The 16273-nt window shown below is 34.2% G+C and overlaps 1 protein-coding gene across 4 annotated transcripts in view; it reads left to right on the top strand.

Annotated features, from left to right (window-relative positions):
• The window catches only part of LOC123528619 (phospholipid-transporting ATPase ABCA3-like), a 95699-nt gene that overhangs the window by 46566 nt on the left and 32860 nt on the right, over positions 1-16273 (top strand). For 3 of the 4 annotated variants that reach the window (XM_045308465.2, XM_045308467.2, XM_045308466.2), the window contains 3 exons: positions 8501-8635; positions 11695-11739; positions 15264-15381. In XM_045308465.2, coding sequence (XP_045164400.2) covers positions 8501-8635; positions 11695-11739; positions 15264-15381 — 298 coding nt within the window. The remainder of the gene's footprint in view (positions 1-8500; positions 8636-11694; positions 11740-15263; positions 15382-16273) is intronic. The other variant, XM_045308468.2, reaches the window with a different exon arrangement.

Raw genomic sequence — 16273 nt, forward strand, 5'->3', positions numbered from 1 at the left:
TTTTCAACTAAAGATTTTAGAAATATTTTTATGCTGGACAGTTGCAGTAATATTGAGGCTGTGACTTTTCTTGGCTTTTTTTTTTTTTTTTTTGAGCTCAGGATAAGCTTTTGATATAGGTGGATACTTGAGCATCTGATATCCATTGTTTAGCATAACTGCTTGATGGATTTTGTCCAGGAATTATCAGTAGCATCTTTGCAATGATCTTCCTCAGTTTTGCCACAGTGATTCCATTCCAATGAGTTCAGGAGATGTTAGAGTTGAAAATATGAAGGTGCTTTAAACGAATTTTCTTTATTAACTGCTCCTGTCACAGTTTAGGACTTGAACTTTAAAAACAGGGAGAAAATATGTAGGCGGCTGGGTAGTTCAGTCGGTAGAGCATCGGAACGGTATTCCAAGACCCTGAGTTCAAGTCCCGGTCTGACTGCACATTTTTCTCACCCTGTGACACTTCATGAAGCTTCACAAATCTTTGGACTGTAGCATCCATATATGGCTCATACTTATTCATTCAAATATTTTTGCTTCACTGCCCACAAGGGATCATTTTAGTCTGTTGTCAAAGACGGCCCTCTCGTTTTACCCTTTCCTTACAGATAGTATTAAGGGGGTAGACCTGAAATGAGAACTGGAAATTTCCCGATTGATTACATTGCCTCCGTATGTGATTTCAGCATTGTGCAGAAATGAGGTACAGTACAATCGCGATCCTACGAAAAGCCAAGGGACCAGCCGCTTTTTTCGTAATATCGCATTTTCGTTCGATCGTAGCATAGGAAATTTCGCTATACAGCACCTTAATATCTACACGTCATAACCCGTGATATTTAAACATGTGATTTTCGAATCGAAGTATATGTATACCAGTTTTATATGTACATCTAGGTTTACTACAAATCTAATTCGAACCTGAACTTAGATGGTATCTGGAATTTAAAACGCGTTGTTTTTTCTTCACTTTTTATTCACTGTACATAAAACATATTTAGGGTACATTGTTGCACTAGAACAAAAAATCGCAATTGCATATTCCGATACCCTCAGCTACCCTTTACTGAATTGTCCGGAATAATAAAACGACAATATACAGACGATCAGGACTTAAATATTTTTTAGTGTTTTTATGCAGTGATTGTTTGAGATGTATAGATATCGAAGCAAGTGTGACTGGAATGCTATCCGATCTGATAGTTATAGGAGAAAAAAAATAACCACTAACTTCTGTCATATTGTACAGCGTATGTGTTTCGAATTTCATTATTAAGTTTACACACTTTAATTACTGTTTACGACCAACTAAATGATAGTGACACTTTCCAATCTAAAGCATTTTCACGCCGTTATGGAAGGTGTGAAAATTTAGTCGATACAGGTATTTGTAAAATCGCAACTTAAACAAGTTAAAAACATGTTTTAAGGGCATAACAATACATTCGTTGGAGCGCATTTTTCGCAAAATTGCATTTTCGTAAAACCGCGACTTTGTAACATAGAAATAAGAAGGAAAGCAGCCGGGACCACAATACCTTTTCGTAGTATACCGGTATTTCGTTAAACTGCGATTCGTAGCATCGCGAATGCACTGTACTATATATTGTCTGAAGACTGCCAAAATGCCATACAAGAACACTTAATTGCAAGGAAATTATGTTTGTCATTATGAGTCTAGGGCACTAAAACCTTTTTAATAACAATCCAGTAATTCAGGGAAGTCTGTCATAAATAACTGAGATTGTACAGAGACTTTTTATTTCATATATGTATATGTTCATATTTTTTAGGCAACTTACTGGTGTGGCAAAAACAAGGTTATTTTCTAGAAGTTTCCTGTAGATGTGGACCTTGACTAATTTTCAGTTTAGAACACAAAAAATGCAATTTCCTACTGTTAGTTATAACTGTTCAGTACATTTTTTCTTATATATATATAGTAGAGAGAATTTATACGAACTAAATCGCCAACAGACCAATTATGGCAAAGCGCCTAGCAGTACAAACGAACACGCACATGCCACAGCAAGTCCACTAACCCAATAAGATTAGTTTCGGTGCTGCTTTATATACAAGCCCGAATTGTACTACACATTCGTACTGGTTCAACATTTGCATATATATACTCAAATCTCTGTTTTCATGTCTCACAAATCAGTAGTGACATTTTAGTCTTTTTAACTGATTGGGACCAGAGAAGCTATATTTTCTGTCTCTGAAAGTTAACTGGATCTCGAGAATACATTGAATATATAGAGATAGTCTGCATTAAGGGAAATAAATATATATTCAGAACAGTTGACTTTACCATACGTGAGATCCGCTAGGATACAAGTTATATATATTACAGGGTAACTATGACAACAGTAGAGATCAATATAACAATGCTAATAAGTGATAGATCTGTTTTGGGAGATATATGTGGGATAATGGGTTTATAATTACTTCGTGACTCCTTTATATAAATTGGGGTTCCATAGTTTGTACTTAATGACTGATCTATATTTAACTCAAAAATAAAGGACACAAAGTCAAGATATGCCTAGTATATTCTCTATTAATATAATACATACTAAGTCAAAGAGTCATTTGTTAGCCATGTTGTCTTTGACCCAAGTCTTTTGAACTGGATTGTCACTTATGGGATTTCACTCTCTGATTGTATTTCTTTAGAACAGATGTAGATTGAATAACTGTCATTTTCTCTAAATAAATAGGACATTCAAAGAAATTAAACTTTCTTACATAATTTTGAAGTAGCCATCCTTTCCATTCACCCTCACAGTGCATTTTCACTATAGAGTATGTATTATGCAAGCTTATACATATCCTGTGAATTTAATTAAGAAATAATAAGTTCCCAAACATGGTTTATCGTAGAATAACCCGAGTTTTGAGTTCTTATGCGTAAGAATATATCACGAAGGCCATAGGCCTGAGTGATATATTGTTTCGCATAAGAACGAAAAACTCCAGTTATGCTATGATAAATCACACTTGGAAACTTATTATTTCGATTCTAACACGGCATACTAGTATCAACAGTGTTAGAAAAAAGTGGTAACTACTTTTTACGACCGCGCTACACACCTTCATCGGATGACGCCATTGCATGCGAGTGGTATATTGCAGAATAATTCGAGATAGATTTTGCTCTACATGTATGTAGGTTATTTGCTGGTCGTGTTAGAATGCAAAACAGTTTTGTGTCATTTAAGTTTAATATTAATATAAAGTTACTAGTTTTGCTTTATTGATAGTAAAGTCATTCATTGACATGATTTAAGAGTCAAATATCAATATAACAGAAATATGTTTAGGTGCTATTTGATTTCTGTGTTTCAAAATTGCTTGATAAATTGACATTGGTTCAGAGAAACTATCAATAAATTATTGACAGACCAAATGAAAATTTATCTGACTGACATTTTCAGGATATATTCCAGATGTAGTAGTAGTGTACTTTGAAGGGTCATAATGCTTTTGATTAAAATGTGGCGGCCACATTTTTTGTTATGAACATAAAATATATTATTTTCTTGTTGAATCCAATGTTTGATAATTGTTTTCACATGTATTTGTCATAGATTTGACTATGTGATTAACATAATAGAAAGTAGTATAACATGCACTGTTTTGATTATCTCCCTTTATGTCCCCGACTTCATAATATTACATGTAATATTGAAAGTACCTTTTTTCTAAGTATTCAGTTATGTGTAACCTCTATTTTGATAGCAGCATTATCTGTGTTTAACATAAAATTAAAAGCATTATGGAACTTCAAGGGTAATAATGACTTTGTAAATAATGTGGCTGTTGTGACTGTTTTTGTTAGCTCACCTGTCACAAAGTGACAAGGTGAGCTTTTGTGATCGTGCGGTGTCCGTCTTCCGTCCGTGCGTGCGTGCGTCCGTAAACTTTTGCTTGTGATCACTCTAGAGGTCACATTTTTCATTGGATCTTTATGAAATTTGGTCAGAATGTTCATCTTGATGATATCTAGGTCAAGTTCGAAACTGGGTCACGTGCCTTCAAAAACTAGGTCAGTAGGTCTAAAAATAGAAAAACCTTGTGACCTCTCTAGAGGCCGTATATTTCACAAGATCTTCATGAAAATTGGTCAGAACGTTCACCTTGATGATATCTAGATCAAGTTTGAAACTGGGTCACGTGCCGTCAAAAACTAGGTCAGTAGGTCTAAATATAGAAAAACATTGTGACCTCTCTAGAGGCCATATATTTCACAAGATCTTCATGAAAATAGGTCAGAACGTTCAACTTGATGATATCTAGGTCAAGTTCGAAACTGGGTCACGTGCCATCAAAAACTAGGCCAGTAGGTCAAATAATAGAAAAACCTTGTGACCTCTCTAAAGGCCATATTTTTCATGGGATCTGTATGAAAATTGGTCTGAATGTTCATCTTGATGATATCTAGGTCAAGTTCGAAACTGGGTCACGTGCCGTCAAAAACTAGGTCAGTAGGTCTAAAAATAGAAAAACCTTGTGACCTCTCTAGAGGCCATATATTTCACAAGATCTTCATGAAAATTGGTCAGAACGTTTATCTTGATGATATCTAGGTCAAGTTCGAAACTGGGTCACGTGCCATCAAAAACTAGGTCAGTAGGTCAAATAATAGAAAACCTTGTGACCTCTCTAAAGGCCATATTTTTCATGGGATCTGTATGAAAGTTGGTCTGAATGTTCATCTTGATGATATCTAGGTCAAGTTCGAAACAGGGTCACGTGCGGTCAAAAACTAGGTCAGTAGGTCTAAAAATAGAAAAACGTTGTGACCTCTCTAGAGGCCATATATTTCATGAGATCTTCATGAAAATTGGTCAGAATGTTCATCTTGATGATATCTAGATCAAGTTCGAAAGTGGGTCACGTGTCTTCAAAAACTAGGTCAGTAGGTCAAATAATAGAAAAACCTTGTGACCTCTCTAGAGGCCATATTTTTCATGGGATCTGTATGAAAGTTGGTCAGAATGTTCATCTTGATGATATCTAGGTCAAGTTCGAAAGTGGATCATGTGCCATCAAAAACTAGGTCAGTAGGTCAAATAATAGAAAAACCTTGTGACCTCTCTAGACTCCATATTTTTCATGGGATCTGTATGAAAGTTGGTCTGAATGTTCATCTTGATGATATCTAGACCAAGTTCGAAAGTGGATCACGTGCCATCAAAAACTAGGTCACTAGGTCAAATAATAGAAAAACCTTGTGACCTCTCTAAAGGCCATATTTTTCATGGGATCTGTATGAAAATTGGTCTGAATGTTCATCTTGATGATATCTAGGTCAACTTCGAAACAGGGTCATGTGCGGACAAAAACTAGGTCAGCAGGTCTAAATATAGAGAAACCTTGTGACCTCTCTAGAGGCCATACTTGTAAATGGATCTCCATGAAAATTGGTCAGAATGTTCACCTTGATGATATCTAGGTCAAGTTTGAAACTGGGTCACGTGCCTTAAAAAACTAGGTCAGTAGGTCAGATAATAAAAAAAACCTTGTGACCTCTTTAGAGGCCATACTTTTCATGGGATCTGTATGAAAGTTGGTCTGAATGTTCATCTTGATGATATCTAGGTCAAGTTTGAAACTGGGTCAACTGCGGTCAAAAACTAGATCAGTAGATCTAAAATTATTAATATCTTTTGACCTCTCTAGAGGCCATATTTTTCAATGGATCTTCATGAAAATTGATCTGAATGTTCACCTTTATGATATCTAGGTCAGTTTCGAAACTGGGTCACATGCGGTCAAAAACTAGGCCAGTAGATATAAAAATAGAAAAACCTTGTGACCTCTCTAGAGGCCATATTTTTCATGAGATCTTCATGAAAATTAGTGAGAATGTTCAGCTTGATGATATCTAGGTAAAGTTTAAAACAGGGTCACGTACCTTCGAAAACTAGGTCAATAGGTCAAATAATAGAAAAACCTTGTGACCTCTGTAGAGACCATATTTTTCAATGGATCTTTATGAAAATTGGTCAGAATTTTTATCTTGATAATATCTAGGTCAAATTCAAAACTGGGTCACATGAGCTCAAAAACTAGGTCACTATGTCAAATAATGATGTCATACTCAAAGCTGGGTCATGTGGGAAGAGGTGAGCAATTCAGGACCATCATGGTCCTCTTGTTAATTAATATGAACATAAAGTATATTATTTTCTTGTTAAATCTTTCTTTCTATAATTGTTTTGTCATATATTTATGAAAGGTTTGAATATTTGATTCAGTAAGTGGAAAGTATTATTGAACTCATTATGTTTATTACCTCCCTTTATGGCACTGATCATATAAGTTCCTGTATTGAAAGCCTGGACCGGAATTTAAACCCTAGACCTCTGGATTGACAGTCAAGCATGTTACCACTAGATAACCGAGTCACCTTGTTTAAACATAAAATTTAAAAGCCTTAAGGGAATTTCACAGTGCTAAACAACAAATGACATGACATTTAAGTAAAGGGAAACTATTTCTTCATAATAAGTATTTGTAAATGTCTAACATCAGGTCCGGGACCTCTCAGAAAGTAACTAGACCTGCTCACAATTTTTCTGACATGCAGGCCTCCTAGTGAAACCTTTAAAAACCTTTATTTTCAGAGCAAACCTTTAAAACCTTTAATCTTCTGAAAAAACCTTTAAAACGGCCAAATAGCCTGTAATTTTCACTCAAAACCTATATTTTTGTTTAGACTGCTTGCCGTGCCAGTTTATAGCAAGTAATGGTCAACTATTGTATTTCTTCCCCCCCTTTTAAGTGTTGTTATTAGGATACTGCTTGTGTATCTTTCATCTTGAGTTTTTCAGAATGCTGTTGTGTTCACCAGACCACATACATGTAGTAAATACCTATATATATTATGTGTTTTCAACGAGAATTCCGACAACAATAGCCTTTATTTACTCTTTATTTTTTAATATTTTACACTAAAAGGCCTTTATTTCCATAGATTGGAGCCTTTATAAAAACCTTTATATTTGTTCAGGCCTGCTAGGAGGCTACATGTCTCTCTCTGTTGGGCAACTTTTGCTAATACATTTGTTGACCCGGTTAAAATTGATGTACCAATTGACAAAGTTTATTTTGATCACCTAAGCTTGCTTTAATTGGCAACTTGTCTTACCTGACACCATTATTTGTTGCTGTGCAATGTCATTTAAAACAGGTTGTACTGTTCTTTCTCCTAGCACATTCCCATTTTCTTTTCAATATAGATTGTAGCGTTAGTGTAAACAGAAGTCTCAATTTGTTGTAGTGCTACATTTTGTTTTGCATGAAATAAACTTAAGATAGATTTGATGTTACTGGAAATAGCATTAGTATAGATATAATCCCAGTATGATATATAGATTAAATTACACTTACGTTTTAGCAGTCAAATGGCACCTATATATAGATATAAGTAGAGTTTTCAGGAAAGGTAAAACTGATTGTTTTCTGTGTAAGAACTATATTTGAAAATTGCTATAACCAGAAGCCTGTTTTACTTGACAGTGGTCCAAACCCTGCCACATATATGTTTGATTATATATAAGTCAGTGATTACGGAATGTTTTAATTAATCAGGTCTTGATCAGAAACCTGTCTTATGTGACAGGGGTCTTAACCAGACTAAACCATGTTTCATTATGGGTGTAGAGAAGTTGTGTAAGCGTTCACTGACAGTTTTAATTGATCACATTGAACTGAGAATATTAAATGCCCTAGATTCGTCAGGATTTTACCTAACAAGACTTTGATATATGAAATCAGAAGAAATTGAATTGTTCTAATGCAGTGTATACACCCAGTGACTACTATTAAGTTTTTGGCTTGACTGTTTGAAATTTCTCAGCTTAGCTTTTGTAATCTCTCTTCTGTCAGCGTGTGTGTCTACATCCACATTCCCATGGTCCCTGTCACAGAAGTTTTGCATATAAATCCTTTCAAACTTCACACATTATGTGGCTACCTTAAATGACCTCACAGGACATCTCTAGCTTTTGTCTTGTCAAACTTCTGCTAATTTTATACTGAATTTTGGTTAGAATTTTTCATTTTTAGTAAGTTTCTCAGGAACTGCTTGGCCACATGTTTTCAGACTTTACACATGTCTTTTGCATCTAGGGATCATGGGATGACCTGACAGGACAAGTAACATAACTCTTGCTTTTATTTTGTCAAAGTTGTGCCCCAATTTAGTGAAAGTTTTACATGAAAGCTGGTTTCTTAGGAACTGTAGTACTGAATGCTTTCAGACTATTCATAGCAACATACAGTGACCCATTTTCAGCCAGGTTCCATATCTCAGACTTACAGTCAATAAAATTATGCCCCTTTAAATAGTAACTTAGTAAAATGTTGTTGTTTTTGTTTGTATATAAGCTCTTATTAGGTGCCATTGCTTCAAATTTTCAGGCTGACTGTCATTAGATAGCTCATGTTATTTAATATGAGTTTTTATGCTTAAAAATGACTCTGTTTTCTATTGCAGCCCACATATTGGTGTGGTTCAAAAGTTGAAGATTCAGGGTATGAAAATACTGGAGATGGTTCAGTGGAGAGTGAAAAGTTTGAGAGGGATCCACCAGGATCAAAAGTAGGGATAAGCATCCGCCATCTTAAAAAGGTAACTGAGTAAAATGATTGGCATTGATATTTTTTTGCAAGAAGGCATGAACATTTTTCAGAGAACTTTTTTTTGGTCGAATATGATCTGTTTTTTTGTTGAGGATTTTCAGTTTGCTAATTTCTTTGTTAACTTGTTACTGATGAATATATTCTTTTGTCTGTACTGTTCATGTTTTTAACTGTTTACTTATAAAATTAACGTAAACTTGCCAGTATTGTTCTTACAGTTTTGAGAAAGTTATTTTTTATTCAGGGACTTGTATGTGTATGTTTATATAATGAACGTTTGTGAATGTATTTTTGTCAACTGGTTCTTTATTGTGCTCCAGAATTAAATTTCTTGTATCTAATTTTCTAGTTTATTCCCAAGGTACAGGATTTCTTTTTGCAGGGTTTTTAGCTCACCTGTCACAAAGTGACAAGGTGGGTTTTTACGATCGTGCAGTGTCCGTCGTCCGTCCGTGCGTGCGTCCGTGCGTAAACTTTGCTTGTGACCACTCTAGAGGTCACATTTTTCATGGGGTCTTTATGAAAATTGGGAAACTGGGTCACGTGCGGTCAAAAACTAGGTCAGTAGGTCTAAAAATAGAAAAACCTTGTGACCTCTCTAGAGGCCATATACTTTACAAGATCTTCATGAAAATTGGTCAGAATGATCACCTTGATAATATCTAGGTCAAGTTCGAAAGTTGGTCACATGCCTTCAAAAACTAGGTCAGTAGGTCAAATAATAGAAAAACCTTGTGACCTCTCTAAAGGCCATATTTTTCATGGGATCTGTATGAAAGTTGGTCTGAATGTTCATCTTGATGATATCTAGGTCAAGTTCGAAACTGGGTAATGTTCAGTCAAAAACTAGGTCAGTAGGTCTAATATAGAAAAACCTTGTGACCTCTCTAGAGGCCATATACTTCACAAGATCTTCATGAAAATTGGTCAGATTGTTCATCTTGATGATATCTAGGTCAAGTTCAAAAGTGGGTCACATGCCGTCAAAAACTAGGTCAGTAGGTCAAATAGTAGAAAAACTTTGTGACCTCTGTAAAGGCCATATTTTTCATGGGATCTGTATGAAAGTTGGTCTGAATGTTCATCTTGATGATATCTAGGTCATCTTATAAACTGGGTTATGTGCGGTCAAAAACTAGGTCAGTAGGTCTAAAAATAGAAAAACATTGTGACCTCTCTAGAGGCCATACTTATGAATGGATCTTCATAAAAATTGGTCAGAATTTTTATCTTGATGATATCTAGGTCAAGTTCAAAACTGGGTCACCTGAGCTCAAAAACTTGGTCACTATGTCAAATAATAGAAAAAACGAGTCATACTCAAAACAAAAAAAACTGGGTCATGTGGGAATAGGTGAGCAATTCAGGACCATCATGGTCCTCTTGTTTTTTTAAAGAATAATAAGACATTAACAGCATGAGAGTCATCTGGCATGGGGCTTTGTTATGCTGATAAATTTCAGGAATAACTATAAATGTTTTATTGCAATGTGATACGCTGTCTATTTTAGTCAAAGGATTTGATCATTTTGTATATGCAACTGAAATATTGCTAAAAACAGTGTTCAACTTACCAAAACAAGCAAACTAAGGTAATTATTCTTAAAAATGTTATGAGATGTTCATGCTCGCAATGTTATATATGTGGTTCTGCTAAATCTGATCATCTGGTAAATTACTGTTGAATAACAGACAGTCAAATAGGCGGACAATGCTCTAACTATGACAGTGTGCAAGATGATTAAAGGACAGAGCACACCACATATGACCCCGCAGCAATAGGTGAAAAAATAAATATAAGGGCTAAACTCAAGAAAATAAGTAAGATCTTCAACGGTTGATGAAATTTATTAATGGTAAGAGCCTCAACTATGCTGGAATTGACAACATGAGGAATAACAAAATTTTACATTGACAGCAACAAACAACCGATGCAACAATAGCGTGTATATTAAGTGAGGTGTCGGTGCCTTTAATAAATAAAAGGCACGGGAATAACTTTGAATTACTGGTACTTTTGATCTATGAAAAATAAAGAAAACTGCAGAAAGTTTCCGAAAAATGAGAACGCTAAAGCTTCACAATAAAGTATTAAAGCTAATGCTAATATAACATATTATTACCAAATACAAATGTAAGTACAAAGATTTTTTATTGGATTAAAGGAACAAATTTATACAGAAGGAGTATACCCCCATTTTTGCTGGCTGCAGAGTGCTGTCAAACATAAAATACTACCTAAGTATATATGGGTACTTCAAGTGTTTGAGATAGTTCATAGAATTATACAAGAGACACAGAAGTGTTTCCAACAGTTTCAACACCTCAGACAACAATAGACAAACATTTCAAGGGCAAAATAGCACTAAAACGGAATATTTATGCAAACAGACATCTTACAAATACAATAGTACATGCAATATAGGGAGTAGTAATCGATGGTGCGCTAAAATAGAAAAATAAATAATGAAAGTTTCTGTCAAACAGTTCCTGCAAGAACCCTCTACTTAAAAAGTGTCCTAGATCTACGAAACTTGATGGCGTAAGTAGTAACTTCTTGCACTTGAATTGCGTTACGCTAAAACAGCATACAAAATGGCAGACTACAAAATCAACAGAAGTGACTTAACAAAGAAAAATGGATAATTAAGGCCTAAAATAGGGATTTTGTAATTGGTTATATGTTATTAATAGAAAATGCACAAGTTGATGAATAACAAGTAAATATTTGGCACTGAAATATTGCATATGTCTGAAAAACTGAAGAGCACATGTACTGTGAAAATGAAAGTAGGGTAGGAATATCGGTGCACTACAAATTCATGCAGTTTCAGCTGTAATAAGGTTACACTCTTTTGATCATATACCTTTTTTTTTGCCGAGAAATGGCACAAATTCAGTGCTTTTGTGGTCTAAGCAAAAATAAAACTCTCTCCTCCTGTGGCAAAAAATATATAACTGTACGATGAATCAGTTTCGAAACTTAAAAAAAAGGTTTATCCAGTTATAACTAATGCATGATCTTGGATAATATTTTTCTCACTTTAGGTGTTTGGTGGAAATCGTATAACAAAATGTTGTAAAAAAGGAAATGTAAGATTTGGTGTATTTCTGGTAGATGTTGTCATCTGTAGCAATCACTGTCCTCTAATTTTCATTCTATCCTCACATGTTTCACTATCTGATTTTATTTTGTGGTAGGTATTTTACCAGTCATCAGTAGGGTTCATTTCTACATTCTGTCCTAATTTTCTTTTCGTAATTTTGTCAGCTTTCTGATAGTTGTGGACTTTTTCTTTTTTTTTTACATTTTTCACCTGTTTTAATACTTTTGAGTCTGAAATTCATATGAGCCGCGCCATGAGAAAACCAACATAATGGCTTTGCGACCAGCATGGATCCAGACCAGCCTGCGCTACTGCACAGTCTGGTCAGGATCCATGCTGTTCGCTTTCAAAGTCAGATGCGCAGGCTGGTCTGGATCCATGCTGGTCGCAAACCCACTATGTTGGTTTTGTCATGGCACGGCTCATAATTATGTAGATTCTTAAGATGTAAAATGTCATAATTACAGAAGCACATTTTATATTTTTATAAAGCTTTCCTTCAAAATTAAGTTTTCAAGTCTATTTAAAGCATTGCAAAATTTCATTTAGTATAGCTTGTTTGTGAGCAGTGTTATGGCAGATTGAATTTTTAGATTTTGTATGTATTACTTTTGATCCAGTTTTACTGCTTCATCTGCTTTTTCTATAACAAAGTAGGTTTTCCCTAATTTCTATCCAGTTACAGTCAAACTATGTTTGCTAAGTCTTGGCAGGATCGGCAAAATTTGTTCGTTACCAGTAGTTCACAAGCCATTGAAAAATGTACATTATTAGGGATTTTGCCGGTACCTGCCGATGAGAGAAGTGAAGAGTGGTATTCAAATTATCCAAGTTAAAGTGAATAAAGTTAAACTGCATAAGACATAATGCCTGTCATTGCCATTCTAAAGAAATCTGAGGGTTGTAATACAAATTTCTTTTATTTTCAAAAAAAAATATTGATTAATTTTGAATTACATGTAATTGTAAGAAAAATACAAAACTTTGATTGTTGATTGTTATTTTCCATTGCAAGTTGCAGTCATTCTTGACAGCAAAAAATTTTTTAGATTTTATTTACGACTATAAAATAGTTGATACTAGTAGATTGTTAAAAAATTTGGAAAGCCATAGTAAGGGTAAAAGAAACGTTTCTAGTATTTTAGCCTCTGAATATTTTACACCTTTGATTTTTCTCCTCAATATCATTTTCATTTTCTGTCTTGTCATCATTTAACTCTTAAATGTGGGTTTTCCACTAATATTGCATCGTGTTTTGTTTTCAGTCTTGATTTTTAATACCCTGGTTCAGCTACCTCCTCTCACCAAAGATTCCCCAAATGATCTGTCTTGAGAAGAAAACACAATGTCATGTTTGATTTTCAGCTTTGTTTTTTTGCGGCTTGATTATTACTGTGAAATCATTAGTTAAATTTTGTTGTTTCAGCAAAAAAAGCCCTTTTTTTTGGAGAATGGAATTCATAGGCTTTAAAGGCACTGACCAAGATTGTACAGTGACAACAAATAAAGAGAAAAATTTAAGATATCAGAAAATTATTGCTGTATTTCTTAAGAGGAAAGGCAACATTGTCCTTATGTTAATTTTATCAGCTGGGATTTCTTAAATCATTTATTTAAAGAAGTGAAAGAATTTTCAAAATCGGAGTACAATTGAGAAAGTTATGAGCATTTAAATATTTTGTCAAATTGGTGGCCATTTTGTTTCCATAGCAACAAAAAAAATGGCAGATTTATTAAATTTTTAGATACACATTTGAACTATATTTACTTATTTCTGTAAAAAAAATTCTCTAATTTTTCCAGCTATAAGGAAAGAAATTATCGTGTTTTACACCTTACACTCAAGAAACGTATGAAAATTAATCTATTAAAAGGTTATTTGCTAAAGGAAGAATTCAGCAGTTTGTAAATGACATCATAAACACACTAAAATGACTGCCTCCATGATCGGCCATTTTCCTAAATTTCAAACTGCCATATTTTTTTGAATCGTGGTCCGATTTTAAAAATTCCTTCAGCAATTTGAAAGTATTGTGGATGGCTTTCACACAGAAGTAACTTATTATCAGGTTTTCCTTACCCTTTAAGAAGGAGTTGAAATTTAGTGACTGACAGATCCTTTAAGAAGGAGTTGAAATTTAGTGACTGACAGATTGTATGTTATGGAAACACATTAAGAATTAGTTGTTTTTACGGATTTTTCCTTTCAAAATTGAAAAGCATTTGTAATGGGTACCAGAGGTAAACTGCATTAATTAAAAAGCTTAAATTTCAATTTTAAAGAAATAGCTATTTTAGCCAGAATCTGGAGGTCAGTGCCTTTAAATTGACATTGAGTTTTAATATTGTAAATTCACACACAATATGCACAAAATTGGTCTGCCAGGAATAATGATTTCACTATAACAATTTTTTTCTTCTCAAAACCGCTTTTTAGTTGCAGAGCAGGAAAACTTTTTCTGTTTTTGTGCTAATTATTTCTTTTCAGTTTTAATCAAATTATTTTTATGACAATATGTCATACAGTTTTGAAATTGTATGAAGTTATCTCTTTTACAAAATTATACTTTTTGTTAAAATTTATCAGAAATAAGCATGTTTCCCAGACTTGATATTTTGCTTGTTAATTTTTAAAAGCATGTGTGTTAAAGATTTTTGTCTTGTTTTGTACATGAACGGTAAAGAACAATGTTTTTATATCTCTCAGTGATGATTGAGTAAAGACAGTACTTTGTAAGTCACCCAACCCACACCTGCGCTTTAAGTGGAGACATCTCTGCTTTATGTGGTGTAGTTATCATTTTGTAGTGGATGAGAAGTTGAAACTTGAGAATGGAACAAGTTATACTGAAATACTGCTGAAAATTGCAGTCCAGATCAAACAAGCAGTTATGCTACCAAATAGTGATTTTTTCTTTTTATAATTCTATATATATTTGAAAATAATAATAGAACTTGAAACATTGTTACTACATAATTGACAAAGAAAGTTAAATTAGTGGATGAGTTAGAAAAATGATCATTTCAGGATAACTCTACAATGAATATAGTTCAGATCTGAGATAAAAAATTACAACAGGATGAAACTTAACCAGTTTTCTCATTAAATCAGGAATCACCCAAATCAGTTTATAAAAGAAATAGATGCTTATTAGTAAAACCTGAAAGCAGCATCTTCACTGATAAATGAAATCTCATTTAGTTGAAATTTTAAATGAAATTTGTTAAGTTATCATGAGAGTTAGTGAGACTTTGCTGTATATTCTTATGAGAATGTTAGAGTCTTATATTTTAAAACCTTTATCCTGCTAAATTTCTGAAAAGGACTGGTCCATCATTCTATTTTGGCAGTACCACTTATTATTCAAAGGGGTGTTCAATGAAAATTTATTGACTGAATAGCAAACAGGGTGGACCAAATTCAGTCGCCACCAGCAGGCTAAAGGTTAAAAAGATTTTTTTAGATTCACACCATTATTTAGATGCTAAAATATCAGTGTTTTTTTACAGACTTTTAAGGATAAGGTAGCAGTGAATGACACAAACTTGAACATGTATGAGGGTCAGATTACATCTCTGCTGGGACATAACGGAGCTGGGAAAACTACCACTATCTCCATGCTGACAGGTCAGTTCTATAAACAGTTGAAGCTTGATATTTCGAACTTGCTTTTCTCAAAATTCCGGCTACCTGGAAGACAATTTAAGTTCCAAAAACATAGACACTATCATTTGAGATGCGCCATGAGAAAACCAGCAGTGGGTTTGCGACTAGCATGGATCCAGACCAGCCTGCGCAGTCTGGTCAGGATCCATGCTGTTCGCTTTCAAAGCCTATTGCAATTAGAGAAACTGTTAGCGAACAGCATGGATCCTGACCAGACTGCGCGGATGCGCCAGCTGGTCTGGATCCATGTTGGTCGCAAACCCACTGTGTTGGTTTTCTCATGGCGTGTCTCATTTTAAGTCGAATTTCGGTTGTCTCGAAGTAAAACACTTGACCCCTTGGCATTTGAGATACCGAGTTCCAACTCTATTACCGGAAATCATTAATATTTGTGGTTGAATCAATCCACGAAATTTAATCCCAATGAACAAGTAAAATTCCCATTCATTTTATGTTCAAAAGTTGAAATCCATGAATTCATATCCCCAGGAAATTACCATTTTGACCAAAACCATGAAATTTCATGCCCAAGAAATTTAGTGATTTTACAGTATATTATGTAGTACAAGTATTTATATTACTATAAATAGTAACAAAATTGTACTGTACAGAATTCTCCAGTTCTTGTATATTATAAACCAAGTCATTTGAAACGACAATGGAGTATAACTTGAGTTATGCCAGTTAACACATAAGGTATTACTACTTTGCTGTTTAGTACAAATGTGTAAGTGTGAAGTCTTGCATATAAAAACATCAGCCTCTATTTAGATACAAACAGGAAATGTGAGACAATAGATTGAGATTTATTTCTACATTTTTCTTTTTTTCACAAATGCATTAAGTTAGAGAT

This window comes from Mercenaria mercenaria, chromosome 13 (genome assembly GCF_021730395.1).
Source record: "Mercenaria mercenaria strain notata chromosome 13, MADL_Memer_1, whole genome shotgun sequence".
NCBI lineage: Eukaryota > Metazoa > Mollusca > Bivalvia > Venerida > Veneridae > Mercenaria > Mercenaria mercenaria.